We start from the raw sequence: 24647 nt of genomic DNA, 5'->3' as shown, positions 1-24647 counted from the left end.
TTCATGAATTTTGTTTAAAATGAAGTAAACCGGAATTTACAGGAGAATCCTGCTGAAGTCCTTGCGGTGCGGATTTTGTTAAATTCTGGCCTAATAAAAAGGCATGGGAAGCTGCTCACTGCTCTGGAAGACCTAGAACAATGCAGACTGTTTATTTTGCAAGGGAATTTTTCCGGGAGCTTAGTGAATGTAGTGAAATTTCCTTTTGTAAAGAATACTCAATCATGTAAAAGGAAAACAAAAAAAAAAAAAGGAATTTTCGTATGAACATGATAGGATAATGGAAGTCAGCAGAGCTTTACCTTATTCACTAAGCCATGGGAAGAATTCTCATGCAAAGTGCAACTTCCCTTGCAAAGTGAACATTCTATTAGCCTTTAAGCAGCCCATACGCGGAGCAAATTTATTTCCTGCACACAGATCTCCCGCTGGGAGAAGATAGTTATTATTGCTAGCGGCTACACTATGCGCTAGCAATAATCGTATGTAAAATCTGTCTGTGGTCGGCCTTAGTAAGCCTTAAAGGGGTTGTAAAGGTAGAAGGTTACCTTTGCTATGCATTAAGATAAAAAGTCTTTTGTGTGCAGCAGCCTCCCCAGCACCCCCTAACAACTACCTGAGGTCCCTCTCTGTCCAGCGATGTCCATGAGAGTCTCAGCCATCCAAGATTCTCATTCCTGATTGGCTGCACAGCAGCGGTGTCATTATCGCTCACTGCTGTCAAAGTCGAACAAAAGGCAGCTCCAATAACAGGCCAGTAACACGTGAATGCTCAACTTCGAGCATCCTAAACCTTTTTTTTTTTAGGTCACATACGCATAAATATACCTTGCCCAAGACCTCAGCATGCAATGATGTCATTTCACAAGTCCATGAATAATTTCATTTAATTTTCTCTGGGTGGATTTGTGAGCCAATTTTCTGTTTATATACAGATGACACACAATTGAACGTGTGTGAATAATCAGTAGTTTCTGCACAAAGTTTAACCCTAATATCTTACATAGTAGGTGAGGTTGAAAAAAGACACATCAAGTCCAACCTATGTGTGTGATTATATGTCAATATTACATTGTATATCCCTGTATGTTGCGGTTGTTCAGGTGCTTATCTAACAGTTTTTTGAAACTATCGATGCTCCCCGCTGAGATCACCGCCTGTGGAAGGGAATTCCACATTTTTTTGCCGCTCTTACAGTAAAGAACCCTCTACGTAGTTTAAGGTTAAACCTCTTTTCTTCTAATTTTAAAGTGGTTGTAAACCCTTACAAACCACTTTGACCTACAAGTAAGCCTAGATTAAGGCTTACCTGTAGGTCCAATAAATATCTCCTAAACCTATATAGTTTAAGAGATATTTACAAAAAGACAGGCACCGCTGTCTAGGCCCCTGCGATATGCCGCTCATGTCGGCTCCCGTGCGCATGCGCAGGAGTAATGTCATTGCGGCTCCGACGAATCACAGCGCCGGAGCAGCAAGACCCAGAAGTCACTCCGGGATACATGGCAGCGGTGAAGATAAAGGAGGAGGACCGCTTCGGGGGCTTCGTTCTTGGGTAAGTTATTCATAATGAGCTAGTATGCTATGCATACTGGCTCATTATGCCTTTGCCTTGCAGGTTGCATCTTTTTTTAAAAGTGCCTTTACTTCCTCTTTAATGAGTAGCCACATGTCTTGTTAAACTCCCTTCTGCAAAAAAGTTTTATCCCTATTGTGGGGTCAGTTATTTATCATTGAAATCATATCCCCTCTCAAGCATCTCTTCTCCAGAGAGAATAAGTTCAGTGCTCATAACCTTTCCTCATAACTAATATTCTCCAGACCCTTTATTACAGGGGTCTCAAACTGGTGGCCCTCCAGCTGTTGCAAAACTACAAGTCCCATCATGCCTCTGCTTTTAGGAGTCATGCTTGTAACTGTCAGCCTTGCAATGCCTCATGGGAATTGTAGTTTCACAACAGCTGGAGGGCTACCAGTTTGAGACCCCTGCTTTATTAGCTTAGTTGCCCTTCTTTGTACTCTCTCCATTTCCAGTATATCCTTCCTGAGGACTGGTGCCCAGAACTGAAGTTCTTGTTTTCAGAGCTTTTTGTTCTCTGTTTCTGGCTTTGCATTCTTTGCAGTAAAAGGGAAAGGAAAGGAAAGTGAAAGTAAACCCACACGTTTAGCTTTGAAACTCTTGTGACCTTTTAAAGGAATTTATTCATATAGAAATGTGGGAACTGCCGTTGTCCACTTGTTTTTGAAGGTCCTTGACCCAGGGCTGCCAGGCATATCCTTTTAGTGCTTGGTAAGTTAGGCATGTCAGGTTTCAAAATATAAGGGGGTTGATGTACTCAACTAAACTAAACTAAAGGAAAACAATTTTTTTTGTCAGTTCCCCCGTTACGGCGATCCACCATCTCTATTTGTTCTGTTTGCTGTATATCATTGAAAGTAAAAGAAAAATCCTCAAATTTTGGGTTGACATCAGAACAGGAATAGAGGGGAAATCTTCTAATGGGAACACCAGTTCTGGTCACACCCTGGGCATTCCTCACTTTGGAGGGATTTGCCCTCACATCCTGTTTTGCCTGCAGGACAGGAAGTTAGGGGACTTCTCCCCCATGGGACACAGATGGCAAAAACTGACAGGCGTTTTGATCCTCCCTTACTCTATCCAAAATACAAAAAAAAATGTTTTGCCTTTAGTGACACTTTACGGCAAAAAGGCTGTTCACTTTTTGCAGAGCCTGGACTGACTGAGTGACCTCAGCCGACAGCAGCTGTCGGGAGGGGGGGGGGAATCAGGGTCACAGGAGTGGCCTATGGGAAATCAGGGTCACAGGAGTGACCTATGGCCTTACTTCTCCTTTAAAAGATCATCTGGATTAGACTGGGCAAATATCATAGTAACTTCCTTCCCCCTCCAACTTCTCAGATTCAGATCTTGTACGTGTCAGAGATGTATGAAAATTCTGCGTTTACCCAACATGCACATGAAAGCACTGCCCTCTAGCAGATTAGTGATGCTGTCAATAATTGTTAATGGCACTCTCATGCATTTGCCAACAGGTGCGCCAAACCGCTTGGTGCTGCAGCAGCGTGAATTAAAAAAGGTTCAGGGACTTTTACGTGTTTCTGGCGTGTGGGGCACCCCATTGAAATCAAAGGGCTGCCCCACACGCAATGTGCAGAAACACGCACACACTTTATTGAACCTGTGCAGTGGGAACCTACCCTAATATGCCTGATTTGGACGCAACATACTGGACATCCATGATTCAAGGTATTTAATCCATCTTTCATCGTTTCCCTGGAGCAGGCAGCGATCTCTATGTCCCGGCGTCCTCTCCCAAGCAGGATAGGCCTTCCAGCTGCCCAGCCCCTTATACACATTTTCAGTAAGTGCTTTAGGAAAGTTGCTGCTTGCACCACTTATTTTTTGCTAATTGTGACCACTTCCTGAGTGTCACAAGCATAGGAAAGTGACAGATTGAACAGACTGGTTCCTTCCTGTCAAGCCCCAGCTGCAGCTAATGGTGACAACTTCTGCTTTGTGCTTTGTTTCAGCTAGGAAAGAAATCTGGGTGACTTGGAATAAAATAATTGTCCTGTTGTTCCAGGTTAGGGCGTGACGAAGGGGAAGTAGAATATATAAAAGCATTTAGGCAAAGTTTAGAACCAGTTTATCTTTTTATGGATTCAGCACTTTCAGCAAATGGGTGCAGGTTCTGTAGTGGTCCGCAGCCCTCATCAGAATCACTACTTGAAGGAAAGTGAGACGCTCTCCATTATAAAATCCATAGCAAATAATCCATTCAGTGCATTGACAAAGCTATCGCCGTCTGCACCTCCTCGGTGAAGAGCTTCAAGTGGAAGAAAAGCCCAAGTCTATCTAGACTACCTAACCTGTATAAAAAAGATCTGTATACTTACCTATTTTTAATCTGCTTACCTGATCCTGAAGCTCCGGCTCAGCGAATGCTCAACAGTGGTTGGGAATTTCAGGAGCAATGATGTCAACCATAGCTTCCCACAGCCCATCCATGGTTGGAGCATTTTTAAGAATAGTAAGGCTATTTTCACACTGCGGAGGGGCATCACTGTCGTTTTAGGGGAGCTTTTCAGCCGCTAGCAGGGTGCTCTTAACTCCTGCTAGCGGCTGAAAAAGGGTTAAAAGCGCCCACAAGGCACCACTGCCAAAGTGCTTTGCAGGCGCTTTGGAAGCACTGGCCATTGATTTCAATGGCAGGGGCATTTTAGGAGCTGTATATTCACCGTTCCTGCAACACCCCAAAGATGCTGCTTGCAGGACTTTTTTCCCATCCTGCAAGTGCACCGCCCCAGTGTGAAAGCAAAAAAAGGGGGGAGGGGTCTTTTTCAGGTGCTATTTTTTAGCCCAAAAGCACATGAAACACACCCCAGTGTGAAAATGGCCTTAGACTTAGGCTTTTCTTCCACTTTAACCACTTGCAGACCACTCTATGGCAGCTTTACTGCTACAGGGCAGCCGTGCTGTGAAAGATGACGTGTGTGTGTATGTATGTATGTGTATGTAATATATATATATATATATATATATATATGTATGTATGTGTGTATGTGTGTATGTGTGTATGTATGTGTGTATGTGTGTATGTGTGTATGTGTGTATGTGTGTATGTGTGTATGTGTGTATGTGTGTATGTGTGTATGTGTGTATGTGTGTATGTGTGTATGTGTGTGTGTGTGTGTGTGTGTGTGTGTGTGTGTGTGTGTGTGTGTGTATGTATGTGTATATATATATATATATATATATATATATATATATATATATATATAGTGTATAAATATATGTATGTGTGATCTTGCACCTATAGGTAGCGGGCATGAGTGCACGCCTGTGGCTGCTCGCTCCTGCCGTGATTGTACACAGATGTCCCACCAGTACCCGCCGGTCATTTTGTACACAGGCAGAATGGCGATCTGCCTATGCAAACAAGGCAGATCACTGTTCTGTCAGTAGGGAAGGCATTGATCCTGTGTTCCTGCAAAGCCAGGGACATAGTTTTAGCACTGATCACTGTATTAGTGTCACTGATCCCCACAAAAGTGTCAGTTAATGTCCAATTTGTCCACTGCAATATCACAGCCCCGTTATAATTCAATAATCGCCGCCATTACTAGTAAAAATAAATAAAAATATCCCATAGTTTGTAGACGTTACAACTTTTGCGCAAACCAATCAATATGCTGGCCTTAATTTAAAGAAGAAATAAATATATATATATATATTTTTTACATTATTTTATTGGATATGTTAAAGACCTCTTTCGCACTGAGGTGCTTTACAGGCACTATAGAGCTAAAAATAGCGCCTCTCCTATCACTCCTGGATACTTTCACACTGGAGCTGTGCGCTGGCAGGATGTCAAAACAAAAAGTCCTGCTAGCAGCTGCTTTGAGACGCTTTAGGAGCGGTGTATACTCCTAAAGCACCCCTGCCCCCGCCAAAGTGACGCAGCGATTTGCCCGTGATTTTAACCCTTTTTTGCCTGCTAGCGGGGGTTAAAAGCGCCCCACTTGCGGCTGAAGAGCACCGCTAGAATGACAGTAAAGCGCTGTTAAAAATACCGCCGACGCCTGGGCACTGTGAGTGTGAAAGTGCCCTTATAGCAGAAAGTAAAACGTGTATATATATATATATATATATATATATATATATATATATATATATAATATAATTTTTTTTTTTTTTTCAAAATTGTTGGTCGTTTTTTGTTTATAGTGCAAAAAATAAAAACGTAATGGTGATTAAATATAACCAAAAGAAAGCTCTATTTATGGGAAAACAGAACAAAAAATGTATTTTTTGGGTACAGTGTCACACGTGCAATTGTCAGTTAACATAATGCAGTGCCGTATCGCAAAAAAATGACCTGGTCAGGAAAGGAAGTAAATCTTTTGGAGCTGAAGTGGTGCAAGCAGAATTAAACCTATGGGCATGATGAGTCTCAGTGTGATAACTATGTAAGTATGATGGGTCTCAGTATAATGTGTATGTAAGCAAAATGTGCCTGTGATGCGTATGATAAGGCTGAGTATGAGTACGTAAGTAAAATTTACCTGAGGGGCCGATGGAGAAGCTGGAAATCCCTATAATAGCTGTGGTATGATAGTCATAGCCACAATCTTTCAGGTTCTGTGCAAGCAGTTTCTCCTCTGCACCCTGACCCCCTGGGGTTTCTCTATCAACACTTCAATCATTCATAAAGATCACCCTTGCACCTTAACACCTCAGATCACTCCAAAATTCTAGGAAACAAGTTATCAATCCAAAGCATGTTAAAGCAATTGTGATTTTTTTTTTTTTTAGGTATTGCTGTGGAAAGCAGTGCCGTCATGGATTTTATTAGTACAAACAGCGACCAGAAGGAGGAAATGGAGCTGTTGCTCCCCTATTTCAATGTGTCTGATGTGGTCACGATAATGGAAAACCTCTATCGAGATGGGGAAGTATGTGCCGTGGGCAAGAGCAAAGTAAAAGCATGTCAAGAGACTTACTACGAGGAGAGGACGGACTCTTTATTCCTCAGTGGGCAGGAAACCTCTCTGCTGTCTTCTGTTAGATATGGGACTACTAAAGAGTTACTCAGATTCGCCAATCAGCTGGCAGATGCAAAGCATTTACACCAGTGTTTGCAGCAGGCATGTGGAATCATACTGAACAAGGTAAGACAATGTACCTACAGCACCTCTTATTGTTGAACTCCAAGTAGATAGTAAACCAAGGGTTAGCAACCTTTTGAGCCCCGTGTGCCAAGAATTTTTTTAATGAAATTGAGAGTGACAGTTATAAAAAAAAATAAAAAATTAAAAAAGAACTTTGCACTTTCAATGACGAAAAAGAAAAAATACTTGAATAATAGAAACTAACATTTGCGCTTCCAAAAATCAGTGATCACTTACTCTTGTGTAGCACTGACCCCCGAAGGAGCTGCTGGTTTTATTGGGCTTACCGTTTCCTTCTTGACCTCGTCTCTGTCTAAGGTTTCCCGAGGTAGATGGCCCAAAGAAATGCAGAAACTGACACTGGATCTCCTTTTGAGTTGTTTATTTAGAAGATAAAACAGTCTCTTAATAAAGGGTAGAGAGATAGGAGAACATTCAGGTACTTTTGGAACTGCAAAAATAGTCTCTTATAGAAGAAATCCAGAGATTAACCATTTCGCAGCTGGATTCTCACAACCTCCGGATAGACCTCCTCTTACTAGGCCTAGCAGCCGGAAGGGTGTTAAGTAAAGCAAAGTCTCTGCCACAGACTTGGATAGGAATTGCTTGAGAAAAGTCTCTGCCACAGACTTGAATATGAATTACTTGAGCGTAACCGAGGGTCATAGAACTATCATACGGTACCAGTATACCCTAAGATTGTAAGTCCATGAAGTGTCCTTCAACTGAGCCTCCAGACCCCTTCAGAGAAACCAGCCTTGTGCATGGCTTCCTCCTCATGAGTCCTCCCCTGGATGCTTCTCCAGTTGCTGGGCTTCTCCTTAGATGAAACTGCACTGGACCACCTTTGACTCCTCCGGCCTTGACATCCATTCAGGCCTGTCCCTGCAGTTTTCTTTGCCTCAGGCTATCCAGCCCTGAGACTCTGAATTGCATGGATCCGGACCCCAGGCCAGGAGGGCCATGGGGGCTGGTCAAGAGGACCAGGACCAAGCAGACAGAAAATATCTTCTGGAGCGGAACCCCAAAGCACGTGATCTCAGTACCTTAAATACCACCTCCCAGAGTGCACAGTAGGAGAACTCAATACACCCAACTAGACTGCGTTCTAACCACTTACCGGCGGTGACAGCGTCACCTGCAGTCAAGGAGAACTCAGTGCAATCCAGCCAGACTGGTACTGAAACCATAATTTAGCAAAATTAGCCCTAAAACCCAACTGTGGTTTCAGGAATATTAATTTTCAAAACTTATAACGCATGCTCGTCAGGAAACGGCGCTACACTTGTTTCAAAAGACATGTGATACAAGGCGTGTACGGTAAGGTAGAAATTAATATGCCAGCCAAGGACTTCTCCAGATCACCCCAATTCCTGCATCTTTACACCTCAGGTCGGTCCAAATTCCTATATCTTTACACCTAAATTCCTGCATCTTTAGGCCTGGTTCACACCTATGCAGGTTGCAGTTTTCATATTCCTGGTGCATTTTTCATTTTTCAAGACACATTTTTGATCCATTGAAGTCTATGGAACCAAAAACCAGAAAAAAAAAATCCCTGGCCCTTTCTATAAAATGCAAAAATGTGAATTACATCCATAGAAAATGTTAAATGGACTGTAATGTGTTTCTGCAAAACTAAAAACACAAAAAAATGCATAGGTATGAACTGGGCCTTACACCTCAGATCAGTCCCAACTTCCTGCACCTTCACACCTCAGATCACCCCAATTCCAATATCTTTTCACCTCAAATTAGTTCCAATTCCTGCACCTTCACACCTCAGTTCAGTCTCAATTTCCTCTACCATCACACCTCAGATCAGTCCCAATTCCTGCACCTTTAGACCTCAGTTCAGTCCCAGTTTTCTGCAGCTTTACATTTCTGATCACCTCAATTCCTGCACCTTTACACCTCAGATCACCCCAATTCCTGCACCTTCACAACTCTCATCAGTCCCAATTCCTGCACATTTACACCTCAGTTCAGTCCCAATTTGCCATATCTTTACACCTCAGATCACCTAAATTCCTGTATCTTTAGGCCTGATTCACACCTATGCAGGTTGCTGTTTGCAAATCCCTGGCCCTTTCCATAAAAGGCACAAATGTGAATTACATCCATAGAAAATGATGTTAAATGGACTGTAGTGTGTTTCTGCAAAACTGAAAACGCACTAAAAAATGTATAGGTGTGAACTGGGTCTTACACCTCAGATCAGTCCCAACTTCCTGATCCGCCACACCCCAGATAACCCCAATTCCTGCACCTCCACACCACAGATCAGTCCCAATTCCTGCACCTTTACATCTCCGATCAGTCCCAATTCCTGCACCTTTACATCTCCGATCAGTCCCAATTCCTGCACCTTTACATCTCCGATCAGTCCCAATTCTTGCACCTTTGCACCTTCAATTAGTCCCAATTCCTGCACCTTTAGGCCGCGTACACACGGGCGGACTGTCTGTCCAACTTAGTCCGCTGAAACGTGTTTCAGCGGACAGTCCGCTCGTGTGTGGGCTTCAGCGGACTTTTTCAGCGGACTGTCTGGCGGACTAAGTCTTTCGGAATTTCCGTAATACAGTCCGTCCAACTTTGGTTTCAGCGGACAGTCCGCTCGTGAGTAGGCAAGTTGGACGGACTAAGTATGGCGCATGCTCAGAAAGGATTTACACGGCCGAAGGTTGCATTGCAGTGTATTGGACGTCGTATTTCTAGTCCCGTCGTACGTGCTGTACACGTCATCGCTCAAGCTTTCAGCGGACTGTCTGTTCATCGTGTGTGGTCAAGTCCGTTCATTCAAAAGTAGGACGGACTGTCTGTCGGATTGTCTGACGGACTTAGTTGGACAGACAGTCCGCCCGTGTGTATGCGGCCTTACACCTCCGATCTGTCCCAATTCCTGCTCCTTTACACCACGATCAGTCCCAATTCCTGCACCTTTACACCTTCAATCAGTCCCAATTCCTGCACCTTTACACCTTCGATCAGTCCCAATTCCTGCACCTTTACACCTTCAATCAGTCCCAATTTCTGCACCTTTACACCTCCGATCAGTCCCAATTCCTGCACCCTTACTTGCAGAAAAAGGGGAAAAAAAGTATAACAAATAGATGTTTTGCCTTTTCATTTCTGTTTTAAACTGAATGGGTTTTTTAACAAGGTGAGGGTTCACATATTCTTTAAAGTGTAAGTTCACCTTTACAGAAAAGGGTGAACTTACATAGGACCCCGCGGACTACTGATGTCTTGGCTTTTCACGCAGGCTTTTCCTGCATAGTCTCTCTCTTCTACCTTTCAAAAAAGGGCATCATTTAGTGTCATTATAGTAAACAGATTGTGGATGATACGGTCAAGCTCCTTAAATAGGCTACATAGACAAATTTATTAAATTCAGTTACATTGATGTTCCTGTCACACTGTTAAAGTGGTTGTAAATATTGAAGGTGTTTTTGCTTTACTGCAGTCTATTCAGTGAGGTTAGAAAACCTTCCCCATGCAGCGCCCCCCCCCCACATCCCCCTAAATACATACCTCAATCCAGTGATGTACAGTATAGCGGAGGCTCTCTCCCTCCTCATTGGCTTAGATACAGTGGCGGGAGCCAATGGCTCCTGCTGCTGTCAATCACAGCCAGTGATGAGGAGGAAGTTGGTGAGGTTGAGGCCAGCTCTGTGTGTCTTATGGACACACAGCAGGGCTCAGGAGCGAGCACACACACGTGCCCCAGAAGTGGCTTGCTATGGGGGCAGTCTGCGCAAGGTGGGGGGAGAGACAGGAGCGCCAGCTGGGGACCTAAAAAAAAAAAATCAGGAACGGGGCTGCTCTGTGCTAAACCATTGCACAGAGCAGGTAAGCATAACATGTTTGTAAAGGCTGTTATTTAAAAAAAAATTAAAAATCACTTTTTAATTTTGCAATTACAAGGGCTTTAAGAAACCACAATAGAATGTTTGCCCCAATTAGTGGTAAAACTTGTCATAATTCAGCTACTGAAATTCTTAGAAAAATAGTCGTGCAAACATCAGCCCCCATGAAGCCCCTCACTGATATACCAGTAATCTTTATTTTAATCTAGCTGTCCTACTTTAACAACCACTGCCTGCACTGATAAATAACACATAGGGGTTTATTTACTAAAGCTGGAGAGTGCAAAATCAGTTTGACTTCTGCATAGGAACCAATCGGATTCCAGGTTTTATTGCCAAAGCTTAACTGAACAAGCTGAAGTTAGAAGCTGATTGGTTTCTGTGCGGAAGTGAGACTGATTTTGCACTCTCCAGCTTTAGTAAATCCCATTATGAAGTTAGCACTGAGCTTTCTGTTGAAAGAGTTTCTACACACAGAGTAGTGTTTACAATCGGAAACTGCTGTCTTGCCGTGGGCTAAATTGTATACTCACCACACCTAGTACTAGCATTCGTGTTTGTTGCTTCACACGGCATATCTCACCTCATCTGCTGGCGGTTTAATGCGTCAATGCTAATGATTGCTGTGTGTTTATTTTCCAATTGCATCATAATTAGCCAGCTTATTAGCTTCCCTGGACTTAACTTTTCAGGCTCTTGACATAAACCACGCTGCATCCTATGTATAGGAAGTTCCTTCCATTACATGTTTCCTTTTATATAGAGATTTATAGAACAGGGATCTGCTCAGGCACATATCTGAAGGGGCTCTGCACTCATTGCCTGCTATAGCTGTCAAAATTCTTAAGGCCTCATTCACACCGTGGTGCAGAGACATCTGTTTTTCTGCAAGGGCTCAAAGAAAACAATGGTTCTCTATGTGCCCCGTTCACACCACACCGCATGGATTTTTTCTGCGCAGGGATCTGCAAGGTGTATGAACAGGGCACATAACTGATGCACATGAAAACTGATGTCAGTGTGCATAAAAACTCACTGAAATGCACATGAAAACGGATGTAAGTTCATGTCTCTGCAAGTGAAATCCTGTGCAGTTTTCCTATCATGAATAAACACAACGTCATATTTAATAAATAAATCAATATAGTCACTAAAATCCAGATAAAATAAAATTAGATTATTTTTTTTCTCCCTTAGTTAAAAGGTCACAAAATAAAAGCTGGGACATAAAACAGGACAGGAGGGCGAGGAGCTCCACAACTATGCCTTCTGAAGCCGCGTACATACGGGCGGACTGTATGGCCAACTTAGTCCGTCAGACAATCCGACGGACAGTCTGTCCTACTTTCGAATGAACGGACTTGACCACACACGGATGCACAAACAGTCCGTCGAAAGTTAGCGCGATGACGTGTACAGCACGTACGACGGGACTAGAAATAGGAAGTCCAATACACAGCAATGCAACCTTTCGCCGTGTAAATCCTTTCTGAGCATGCGCCATACTTAGTCCGTCGAACTAGCCTACTCACGAGCGGATTGTCCGCTGAAACCAAAGTACGACGGACAATATTACGGAAATTCCGAAATACTTAGTCCGCCAGACTGCACGCTGAAAAAGTCCGCTGAAGCCCACACACGAGCGGACTGTCTGCTGAAATGTGTTTCGACGGACTAAGTTGGCCAGACAGTCCGCCCGTGTGTACGCGGCTTGAGACAAATAAACCCGCTGCCACGGAACCTCCCTTAACCATTTCAATACTGGGCACTTTCACCCCTTCCTGTGTAAGTTTATCCAAGTCCCGGGTCCCCTTTGGTCTAATGAGAACCTCCAGCGTTAGGGACAGCTGACATCCTTCTGTGTAGAGTGGGTTACGAGGCATGGTGGGTGTAATGCAAGGTAGATTCATGGGCGCCAGACACTTCTTGAATGCAAAGAGATTTATTTTCTCTTAACAGAACTGTGGGAGAGAGGGTTTAGGGCCACCCTTTAGTAGTTGCAATGTTAATTGGCAGACTCTGAGCCTTCTGTAGGTGGACAGCCATGCAGGGAAAGGCACCAAGCCAGGGACCACAGCTGCATGTGTAGACACGTCTCCTATGTCAACAATCTTGAACAGTTTCTAACAATGGTTACAATGAACTCTTTCACTTTCTCTACATTTCCTCTACAATCTCCTATTGTAGATCTTCACTCAACTGAGCTCCCAGTCTCACTCACTAAACTTGCTGATGCACTGCCACTGGATCTCCTGAGCTCTTCCAACCTTCTCTCTCAGTATCTTCCTCAAGCATCACCCCACTTCCCTAGCTTGGCATCCAAGATACTCCTCAAGCGTCACCCCACTGGCCTGCTCAGTCCCTGGCTTGGCTCTGCAAGCGTCACCTCCGCTGGCTAGGTCCCTGGCTTGACATCTGCTGAAGTTTTCCAATCCTTCATCATCTGCAGATGGTGAGAATACTGCCCGGTACTTGCTTCAGCTACTCAGTGGTCCCTGGTAATAAGGTGGATGGTCCCTTAGTGGCGACAGCTTCCCCTCTACCTCCGACCACGTCAGGTTCTCTGGCTGGCAGAATCGTTACTTCTGGTTGGACTGCAAGCCACAATCCCAACCCTACGCTGCTCTCTTGCTTCTGGATAGGCCCTCAGACAGCCTAGCAGCCAGATGTCCCCTGGGATAGGCCTCAGGCTTTGGCCTAGCAGCCCGGGGCAGCACAACACACGTCCACCCAGACAGCTGTACAGGTGGCACAGAACCATGATCACCTGTCCTCTCCCAAATAAATAGGCTCTCCCAGCAGGCCAATGGACCCAAGAAGATCCCTGCCCATTAGCGGAGATACTCCATCTATTCCTAACCTGTCCTTGCAATGCCCTTGTCTTGTCCCGGCATCTAGTGACAGTAGAGAGAAGTGCAGCAATTCCAGAATTAGGGTGGAATCAATTGATCTTCTATCAATTGGCCAAGTCAACTATACCTGGCAGGTAAATTTACTAGCAACCCTGCCTAAACATCAGGGTGCTACTTAAGTTTTCTCCTTCACTGATGGGCACTGATGAGGAGGCACTATTTTGCAGCACTGATGGGCGGTGTTCTGTCAGATTAGGCGACCCATCAAATCTTATAACGGAAGTGACGTTCTGTAACGGCCATCTTAGTACACCCCGCACTCAGCTGCAGTAAGCCTACAGTCTGAAGTCGCCAAGCGGACATCTTTTTTACACCCACCGAAGTCTTGCATTTCTCACTTATTTTTACCAGTAAACAGCTTATATAATGGAATGCAGTATTTAGAACTCCATGACACTGTTTTGATTCTGAACCTTGTATACCTCTATACACAACACTCATGTATCAATATTTATGATGTAATTGTATTTTATCTTGACCTTCTTGATATATGGAAAAAAGAAAATACTTCCGTTGTCCTTTTTTTAGTTATGCATTTTTTATTATAATTGTTACTGTGACAGTGTTTCTATCATTATATGTATAAAGTCTCTTTCTCGGTTCTAACAGAGAAGTATGCACAGTAGGTGTTAATATATTACCAAAGATGAATAGGTAGGAGGCAGAAATGAATATTTAATCTCTCTCCTCTAGATGCTCACCATCAAGGATGGGCGGTACCAGACAGACACAGACGTGCTGCTATTTCCATGGAAGATGACATACCAGAGTCATGGCTCAGAGCTTATCCCCAGGGGGGCTTTCGGGAAAGTCCACTTGGCACAGGATACAGTGACCAGAAAGAGGATGGCGTGTAAGCTGGTAGGTTGCTGTAATCATGTTTTCATCAAACTGGATGCTTGTCCTCCCCATTTTTTTTCCTTTTATTTTTTTTTTTGCATAAAAAATGATTTTTACTGAAAACTCAAGTGGTAGCGCAGCAAAATGCTAACTACTGAGAGCCAGATAGAGCAAGCGGCCTTATCGTACATTAAAGCGGTTGTATACCCGCTGACACTTTTTTTTTTTTTTTTTTGTATACCCCTGTAAGGCAAAAGGCATAATGAGCTAGTATGCACTGCACACTAGCTCATTATGAAATACTTACCTTGGAACGAGGCCCTGACATCTCGCCCGATCCACGCCGAGGGAGCTGACATGTTCCCTCAGCGTGTCTTCCGGGTTTCGCGGCTCCGGCGCTGCGATGTCGTCACTCCCGCACTCATGCCTTCTTTCCGGCAAGGTCCAGCGTCTGCCAGGCTTTCAACCAAGAATCCCCTGTGCGCATGCTCCACTGCGGTCAGCGGCTCATTGCGAGGGTTTAGGAGATATTTTTTTTTTTTACCTACATTTAAGCCTTATTATAGGCTTACCTGTAGGTAAAAGTTCAAATTTTGACTATACAACCACTTTAAGTTAAAATGAAGTTTCATGCAGTAACTGACACCACTTCAACAATCAAAAAGAGAGAATACATTTTAGGTGTTTTTAATGCTGGAGGCTAAAAATTTCATAACAGGTTTGTACACTGAAAAATGATTATTCATTAATAGTTCCTTTTGCAGTATTTATATGCAGTAGTAGTGCATGTCCTTTAAACATATTAGAAGTAAAGATATAGTATTTACCTGTTGATCCTGACAGTTTCTGTGGTCCCTATACACTTCCTGCAGTAAGGTGACAAAACTAAATACAAGCTTCTATTACTGTGGTAGCATTGTCACCCTCTTCTGTGTGCTTTTGGTGTAGAACAGTGGTCTCCAAACTGCACCCTTTGCTTGCCTTTATCTGGCCCTGGGGGCAATATTCCTCCCACTGACATTAACAATGGGGCAGTATTTCTCAGACTGGCATCAAAAGTGGGGCATAATTCCTGACACCAAGGATGGGTCACTATTACTTCCCCTGATGCAGCCATAAACTGGCCCTTTGTTTAGAAAGTTTGGAGACCCCTGGCCATACATTGTCCCCTACCCTAACACCCCACCCCCCCCCCAATTTACAATTCAGGGTTTACTTCTTGTTTCTCCAAAAACACACTACACTTCATATTAGAGCTGCGCAATTAATCGTTAAGAATCATTATCGCAACCCCCCCCCCCCCCCCGCGATCGTAACAAAGCATTTTCACATTCTTTCTATGCAAAGAATTCTCTGCTCAAGCTGACAGCTGTAAAAAAGAAAAAAAAAGCAGCCAGTCTGCCAAGTATCACAACATTCCTCAACTGCTGAGCTTGCTATAAACATTTTAAAGTAAAGTTTTTTGTTCTTTAGAGCAGTGATCATCAACCCTGTTCTCAGGGCCCACTAACAGGCCAGGTTTTAAGTATTACCTTGGGGGAGATGCAGACTAGAATACAGCAATCACTGAGCAACAAATGATATCACTTGTGATGTATTTCAGTTATCTTGCAACCCTGGCCTGTTAGTGGGTCCTGAGAACAGGGTTGATGATTACTGCTTTAGATCAAAGGAATGAACTTCCATCTGTAAATGAGGGAAGTTTAACCACTTAAAGACTAAACCTTTTTCTGACACTTGTTGGTTTCAAGTTCAAATCATTATTTTTCACTAGAAAATTACTTAGAACTCCCAAACATATTATTTATATTATATTATATTTATATTTTTAGCAGAGATCCTAGACAATAAAATAGTTACCGCATTTTCTTTTTTTTCACACTGTATTTGCGCAGCGCCCTTTCAAATGCAATTTTTGTGGGAAAAAAATACACTAATTAAAAAAAAGAATTAAAAACTGTAAAGTTAGCCCGATATTATTATTATTATTTTATTTTTTTTATAATGTGAAAGATGATGTTATGCCGCAAGAATCGTGAGAGAATCGTGATCTGTATCCTAAGCAAAAAACAATCCTGATTCTAAATTTTGCTCAGAATCGTGTAGCAATGCAAAATCCCATTCTTTCTAAATGTTCCTGCTCACTTTATGCTTTTTTATTTTTTATTTTTATTTTTTTTAGCACTTTTATGCCTTAGGCCCCCTTCAGACTATGGTGTAAGATAGTAGGTGTCTTGCATATGTGCATCTCTGCCCTTTTTGTTTGTGCGTTGTCACACTAATAGGTCACTCCTTTATTTCAACGGGCTGCCCTATGTGTGATAAATGCAGTGACATAGCTCACGCAACTTTTTTAGCTTCAAGCAGATGTCAATTATTTTTTTTTTTTTTAAATGCACATCTCCTTGTTGAGTTTGAAATGTGTTAAAAGAGAAGTTTCAGGGTTACAAAAACATTTATACTCACCTAGGTGGATGCAGCACCGATCCCAGCTGCATCTAAGACTGAGGAACTGAATGATTTAAAGACAGCTGATCGCTCAGTTCTTAAGAGTCAGTGACTGTCAATGACCGGCTCTCTGCTGTGCCCCTCCAGCACTCACTAGAGCACTGGGCTGTGGAGGGGGCAGGCATGGCAGGCTCAGTCTTCCAGTTGCTCACTGAGAGGCTGAGCCAGCTGTTGGTCCAGGCCTCTGGGTGGACCCCAACATTAAAGTCAGGATCGATCCAGAGCCTGGACCACCTGAGTGACATCAGCCGACAGGGGACTTTAGCCTGCTGTTGGCTGAAAACTGGTCACAGGAGTGCAGAATGAACTGCACTCCTGTGATTCATAGGAGAAATACAACCAAAGTAGCTTTGACCATACTTCTCCCTTAACAATGAATGGCACTTCAAGCGTGTTTTTTGTGCATTTCATAAATGCATGCTGAATCACGTGATTTTCTGAATCTTCACCAAATGCTATACTAAGAACTTCTCTCCTATACAACTGCTCTCCTCCTTTTGCCCACTTGAGGAAACAAACACCTAGAGCTTTGATATACAGTAGCTATGTATATAATCCAACCCAAAATATCACAACTTTCCTAAGATCATATCAGTGGTTTAATAGTAACTTTATTTATTTCTTCACCTTCTTCCTCTTCATACGATTAAACAAATAATACTGTATTTTTTTGTTGACCTTTCCGTACAAGGAAGTTTGCTGCAAACTTCCTCATCATATGATTGCTCAAATACAGTTCTTTCCATTGTAGCAGTACAATGCATATAGCACAGTATATTAGGCATATCGGCAAAGAGCACAGATCAAGGTGAATGAGTCCATATAAATCAATCAGCAAATGTCTGTTATAGCTGGGATTTATTTAAAGCTGAACTCTGGTAAAAGGAAAATAGTGTAAATATAAGAGTAGTATATTATTCATATTTTAATCTTGGTGTGCTTTGTGTATTTCTTCCAGATCTGAGCAGTAATCCAGTGTGAGACTTTCCCCTGTGCAGGGCTTCCTGTAATATAGACCAGTCACTGCTTATCTCTCCTCTTGTGCAGGGTGACTGGTCTTGTCTCCACCCCCTCCTGTAGTTTTCTGCAGGCAGTCTGTAGTTGGTGGAGCCTGGTCCCTCCCACTGGTCTGCTTTCTGCACAGGCTATGTACAACACAGTGATGATGTCATCACTATTTTTACAGGGTAATAACTGGGTATGCAAAAGCATTTGATGCACACAAAGTAAATGTTTGTTTATCTTTCATTGCTATTGAGGAATATATTTGAGAGGAGTTGTGTCTGGAGTTTAGCTTTAGGTTCCATTCACACTTGTAGGACTCCAAGGTTGCGCCAACTTTGGAGTGCAACTTTGACGCAACTTTGGATCGGTGCAACTTGGATACGACTTTGGCTTTAACCAATGATAATGGTCAACTGTTGCATTGTGTAACATTCGGGTACAGCTTTCATGCAACTTTGAGGGTTAAGATTGACGTCTTTGGCCCTCACGTTGCATGAAAGTCGGACCAAAGTAGTGCATGAACTACTATATATGAATGGTTATCATCGGAAAACATGAGGAACAACTTGTCCTGCAACTTTGATGTCCAAAGTTGCATGACAAGTCACACAAGTGTGAGTGTAGCCTTAATTGTATAGGTTACTATTATGTTTTACTCCCCATCGCTATTACTTTCTATCGCTCCTTGCACTGTCATAATAAATGTTTCTGAAGATGAGTGTTCAGAAAATAGGTGACAGATTAGTAGTATGTAAATGCTCATGAAATGCAGAACAATGATGCAGCACATTTGCTTACTATCCCAACTTTAGAAGTTCAGGGACATAGGATGATTGATGCCTAATCCTGCCAATAGTTATTGTCATGCACCAAGGGGTTAATTGGGAACTATGTGGCAAATGAGATTGAATATTGATAAATGTAAAGTTATGCACTTAGGGTAGGCATGTCCAAAGTCTGGCCCGCGGGCCAATCGTGGCCCTCGTTCTGGTTTCGGACGGCCAGCCTGGTAATTTTGACATATATATCTTTTGTGGCCTCCAATGAATCCCCGAGCGCTGAGGGCCACAAAAGATAGATATGCTGGCTGCCTTGGAGGGGATGCGCTGCTACTGTTTTGTCCATCATAGGACAATTAAAGAGGCCGCTGATAAAAACAGGAGTTTCTCCAGTATGTCTCTTGGTGCTTGTCCCGCCCCCCCCCCCCCTCCCTGTCTTCTCCAAGGCTGCAGATGGACATGAATCAGGCTGCACTGATGGCAATAGTGAGTCTGCATTCATGTCAGTGTGGGGGCTGCATTCATGGCAATGGAGTGGGTGCATTGATGGGCACTGACCCTTATTTTGCTTCACAGTTCTTTATTTAAAATGCAAGATTTTTTTCTTGAAACTTCCTTTTTAAAGTTAAGGTGTGTGTTAGAAGCCGATAAATACGGTATATCCAAATAACACACCCAAGCTCATCTATTCATCACACACAGCACAAAGGCAAGAGAAATCTTGTTGGGCCGTGTATTAGTGCTCGGACTAACACACTTAGACCAAATTTTAATGGTTTAAAGAATGTCAGGAAAAATGGTCAGCCCTCAAGCATATTCACTTCTTCAAATCTGGCCCTCTTTGAAAAAAGTTTGTACACCCCTGACTTAGGGGATAAAAACATACATAAATTATACATTCTAGGAGGAGAACAGCTGGGGGAGCCAGTGGTGAAGAAGGATCTGGGTGTTCTGGTAGATCATAGACCTAATAATAGCATGCAATGAAAAGCTGTATGTTTTAAAACACTCATTGGGGTTGATTTACTAAATGCAAATAGACACTTTGCAAATTGGGTATTTTTTGCAAAGCTTTACCTTATTTACTAAGCTCTGGACCAATTGCACTTGCAGAGTGCAAGTACACTTTGCAAAGTGCACAATCAAATTGCCCTTTGTAAATCAATATCATTATATACAGAGTTTATGGAATGTCTTGATGACTAATCACTGGGAAAACAGCAGAGATCAGATGGCAATAAAAACTTGAGCTATCTATATTTGTTTTCAGAATTTAAATAGTGTCTGCATATTATGTGTTTACACAGTATGAGTACATGGATCTCTACACATACACAGGCATGGAGCCGTGGAAGAGTAGGGTTCCAAGATTAAAGGTGCACCAAAAATCTCAGCAGATATTACAGTGGAACTTTAGTCAGAAAATAAAGTCCTGCAGAGGCGTAACTAGAATGTTCAGGGCCCCGGTGCAAAAAAAACATGAATGGACCCCACCAGGGTCTTTGCTAGGTCTACAAAAGATCTCAGGCTCGAGCCCATAGCAGTGAAGTAAAGAAACTCATACGCTTGGGCGTGCATACATGTGTATATAATATTGTATTTATTAGATATATATATGTGTATGTGTGTGTATATCTGATTGTATGTGTGTGTGTATGTATGTATGTATGTATGTATGTAGCACTGACCCCCGAAGGAGCTGCTGGTTTTATTGGGCTTACCGTTACCTTCTTGACCTCTTCTCCGTCTAGGGGTTCCCGTGGAAGATGGCCCAAAGAAATGTGGAAACTGACACTGAATCTTTTGGGTTATTTATTTGAACCAAAAACAGAGTCCTTAGATAAGGGTAGAGGGTTAGGATTAAGCTCAGGTACTTTAGACTGCGAAAATGGAAAGTCTCTTATAGGAAAAATCCAGAGAAATATCGACCGTTTCACAGCTGGATTTTACAACTCCTGGATAGACCTCCTCTCACTAGGCCTAGCAGCCAGTAGGGTGTTACGCAAAGTCTCTGCCACAGACTTGATTGTAGAATATTTGAGAAAGTCTCTGCCACAGACTTGAGCATTACTGAGGGACATTAGACAAATTTAAAGAGCTATCATACGGTACCAGTATCTCTCGGCCGATCCGGCGATACTGTATGACCCATATAGACCCATGTAGTGTCCTTTAATTAAGTTTCCAGGCTCCTTCAGAGAAGCCAGCCTTGCACACGGCTTTCTCCTGAAGAGTCCTCCACTGGGGTTTCTCCAGTTGCTGGGCCACTCCCTTGGATGAGGCACTGGACCACCTTTGGATCAATAGACCCTGAAATCCATTCAGGCCTGTCCCTGCAGTTGCGTTGCCTCGGGTTAGCCAGCCCGAGACTTGTAATGCATGGCTCTGCACCCCAGGCCAGGAGGGCCATGGGGCTGGTCAGGAGGACCAGAACCAAACAGACAGAAAATATTCTCTCCAACAGAGCAGAACAGAACCCTGGAGCGTGTGATGTCAGTAACTTTTAAATACCACTTCCTAGAAAGCACCTCAGGAGAACACTCCCACTGGGCTGGTTCCAAAAGAATGGTGGCATTCAATACACCCAGCTAGATTGCATTCTCAACCTTGCCAGCGGTGACAGCAACACCTGCGGTCAAGGAGAACCCAGTGCAACCCAGCTAGACTGGCACTGAAACCATAAATTTAGAAAATTAGCTCCAAAATCCAACTGTGGTTTCAGGAAAGTTAACTTTGAATATATATATATATATATATATATATATATATATATATATATATATATATATATATATATATATATATATATATATATATATATATATATATATATTTTTTTTTTTTTTTTTTTTCTCTATCTTGTTACATATCTCAGTGTGTGGATCCCCCTTACATCAGGGTCCCCAGACAGCCCCCCCCCCTTCCAGAGGTTTCCCTGTACTTGGCTGGTCTCCGCTGTGCACCTCCAACCGCCAGCACATCTTTGTGCCCCCCACCTGGGGGGAGGTGGCGATCGGCAGCTCTATTATGTCCATGGGCTGCGGAATCTCCCTGGGGCTTGTAGTTCTCTTCCCAACTGTATACAGTGGAGAAGGGAGGGGCCTCTGACCCAGGCATGTATCAGCTACAGTGTACAAGCAGAACCAACTCACTAAAGAGTGAAGCCGATACATGCCCAGGTCAGGGGCCCCTCCCCTCTCCACTGTATACATTCGGAGAGAGAACTACTAGCCCCAGGGAGATCCCACGGCTCGCGGGCACTATACAGCTGCTGATCTGTTGATGGCCTAAAGATTTACTGCTGCTCAGGGGGCTTTGGGCTTCAGCAAAATGGCAGCCTCCAGCAAGAAGAAACAGGACCAATGCTGGAGGCAGTTTATAGCACACACACATTTTGGTAGCATAATTATTAATGTGGAATGTATATTTCTTGCTAAAGAACATTATTTTTATTATTTTTTTTAATCAAGTTGTTATGGATAAAATTCCGCTTTAAGCAGAATCCTCTTTGATCAGTTGAGATCATTTGGAACAGAGTAAGATAAAGCAAGATGCTACTTTTAGGTTACAGGACATTGCTCTTGATGAGTAAAGGCCTAATGAGTTGATATAATTATTCAATTCATGTAACACATTTCTATGTTTACTTGCGGAGGATTGTTGTTGCTCTAAGGAGTTATGTAATAGAGCTGTGAATACAGTGTGATGATATGAGCTCCATAGGCGTTCCTTGTAGAAAGATAACCACACCTTAAAAGCAGGGTGGATGATACCTAATTAATCCAGCAATGAGCAATGCCCGACTGTCTTCATCACATGCCATTTTCACCACTCACGTTTCCCTCTCTCTCTCTCTCTCTCTCTCTCTACTAAAGATCCCGGTGGAGCACTTCAAGCCGGCTGACGTGGAGTTTCAGGTGCAATTTCAGCACGAGAACATCGCTGAGTTATATGGAGCCGTATTATGCAACAACATGGTTCACCTGTACATGGAGGCCGGGGAAGGAGGGTCCGTCCTGGAGAAGCTGGAGAGCTGCGGCCCTCTGCGCGAGTTCGAAATCATTTGGGTGACCAAACATATCCTAAAGGGGCTCGACTTTCTACACTCCAAAAATGTCATTCACCATGACATCAAACGTAAGTGTGCCATCCTTCTGGATCCGCTGCTTGGCATTTTGTTGTAAAATGTTTTAAAGTGACGCTGAATGACATCCTTATTCTACCACAGTACTCCATACACATCCACTCCCTAATGGCCCTGTAATCTATTTTTCATGAAATTTGTTTCTTAGGTCTCATTTACACTTGCCTTGCTGTTTGAAGCATGGATCTGCATTTGTATCACTCTTCAGACAGCAAAAGACAGCCTCCTCACTTCCTGCTTTAACCTTCTAAATACCAGACCACCACCGCGTATCTACGTGCATTGTACAGGTTTGTGGGGCGGTTGCAGAGCAACCCATTCTCTTGAATGGGTTGTGCTTGGCAAGCGGTAACGTGGCAGAGGGTATAATTATTGCTGCAGCATGTGTATGTCTTCAGCCTCTGCAGCAATAGGGGGAGTGGTTGAGGGACATTAAAATTGCAGCTCAACTGCAGGGTTTTACCACCCCTCAATCACAAGTTAAAATAAGCCCTTACTGTTTTTTGTTTTTTTTGTAATGTCCTTTTCCCCCCATTTTCATTTGTTTGGAACAAGCAGTGCACATTAGTTGTGGTCATGTGCACTGCTCTGTGCAAACTACAAAGTCCATAGTCCCTAGATCATATCTGGAGTGAACAAAAGAGGGTGGCTACATACCTGCATACAGCAGGATCATGGAGAATGAATGTAGTCACTCTAAGCCCTTGTACACACGGTCGGACATTCCGACGGAAAAAGACCGCGTTGTCGGATAATCCTACTGTGTGTGGGATCCATCTGACTTTTTCCGTTGGAATGTCCAACCAACAAAGTTTGAGAGCTGGATATAAAATTTTCCGATAACATGATCTGATCCTGTCACACATGCTCAGATCAAATTATGAGACCAAAGCTATTGGCTACTAGCCTGAACATAGTCCCGTCGTAATGAACGAATGTCATCGCGTTCTGAACGATCGGATTTTCCGACAACTTTGTCCGACGGTGTGTATGCAACACCAGTTTCAGACAAAACATGTCGGAAAAAATCATTACACAGAACAGATATAAAAAATCAGATCTAAACTGTTCCTATGAAATCTAGGAAATGACATGGTAACACATACAGTATCTCACAAAAGTGAGTACACCCCTCACATTTTTGTAAATATTTTATTATATCTTTTCATGTGACAATACTGAAGAAATGACACTTTGCTACAATGTAAAGTAGTGTACAGCTTGTATAACAGTGTAAATTACTTGTCTCCGCAAAATAACTCAACACACAGCCATTAATGTCTAAACCGCTGGCAACAAAAGTGAGTACACCCCTAAGTGAAAATGTCCAAATTGGGCCCAAATTGTCAATATTTTGTGTGGCCACCATTATTTCCCAGCACTGCTTTAACCCTCTTGGGCAGTGGTTCTCAACTCCTGTCCTCAGGGCCCACTAACAGGCCAGATTTTAAGTATTACCTTGCGGAGATGCAGACTAAAATACTGTGATCAATGAGCAGCAAATTATATCACCTGTGATGGATTTCAATTATCTTGCAAACCTGGCCTGTTAGTGGGTCCTGGGGACAGGAGTTGAGAACCACTGCTCTTGGGCATGGAGTTCACAAGAGCTTCACAGGTTGCCACTATAGTCCTCTTCCACTCCTCCATGATGACATTACAGAGCTGGTGGATGTTAGAGACCTTCACCTTCCATGTGAGGATGCCCCACAGATGCTCAATAGGGTTTAGGTCTGGAGACATGCTTAGCCAGTCCATCACCTTTACCCTCAGCTTCTTTAGCAAGGCAGTGGTCGTCTTGGAGGTGTGTTTGGGGTCTCCCACCACCATGTTTGACAGTAGGCAAGACACACTTGTCTTTGTACTCCCCGCCTGGTTGCCACCACACACGCTTGAC

The 24647-nt window shown here is 43.2% G+C and overlaps 1 protein-coding gene across 1 annotated transcript in view; it reads left to right on the top strand.

Moving 5' to 3' along the window:
* The window catches only part of MAP3K8 (mitogen-activated protein kinase kinase kinase 8), a 48499-nt gene that overhangs the window by 8979 nt on the left and 14873 nt on the right, over nt 1–24647 (top strand). Inside the window, exons 2-4 of the mRNA XM_077491047.1 lie at nt 6338–6693; nt 14168–14335; nt 22482–22743. Coding sequence (XP_077347173.1) covers nt 6338–6693; nt 14168–14335; nt 22482–22743 — 786 coding nt within the window. The remainder of the gene's footprint in view (nt 1–6337; nt 6694–14167; nt 14336–22481; nt 22744–24647) is intronic.

This window comes from Lithobates pipiens, unplaced genomic scaffold (genome assembly GCF_037356315.1).
Source record: "Lithobates pipiens isolate NorthernLeopardFrog02 unplaced genomic scaffold, aLitPip1_a1.2 Scaffold_19, whole genome shotgun sequence".
Lineage (NCBI taxonomy): Eukaryota > Metazoa > Chordata > Amphibia > Anura > Ranidae > Lithobates > Lithobates pipiens.
This window is presented reverse-complemented; position numbering and strand designations above follow the sequence as displayed.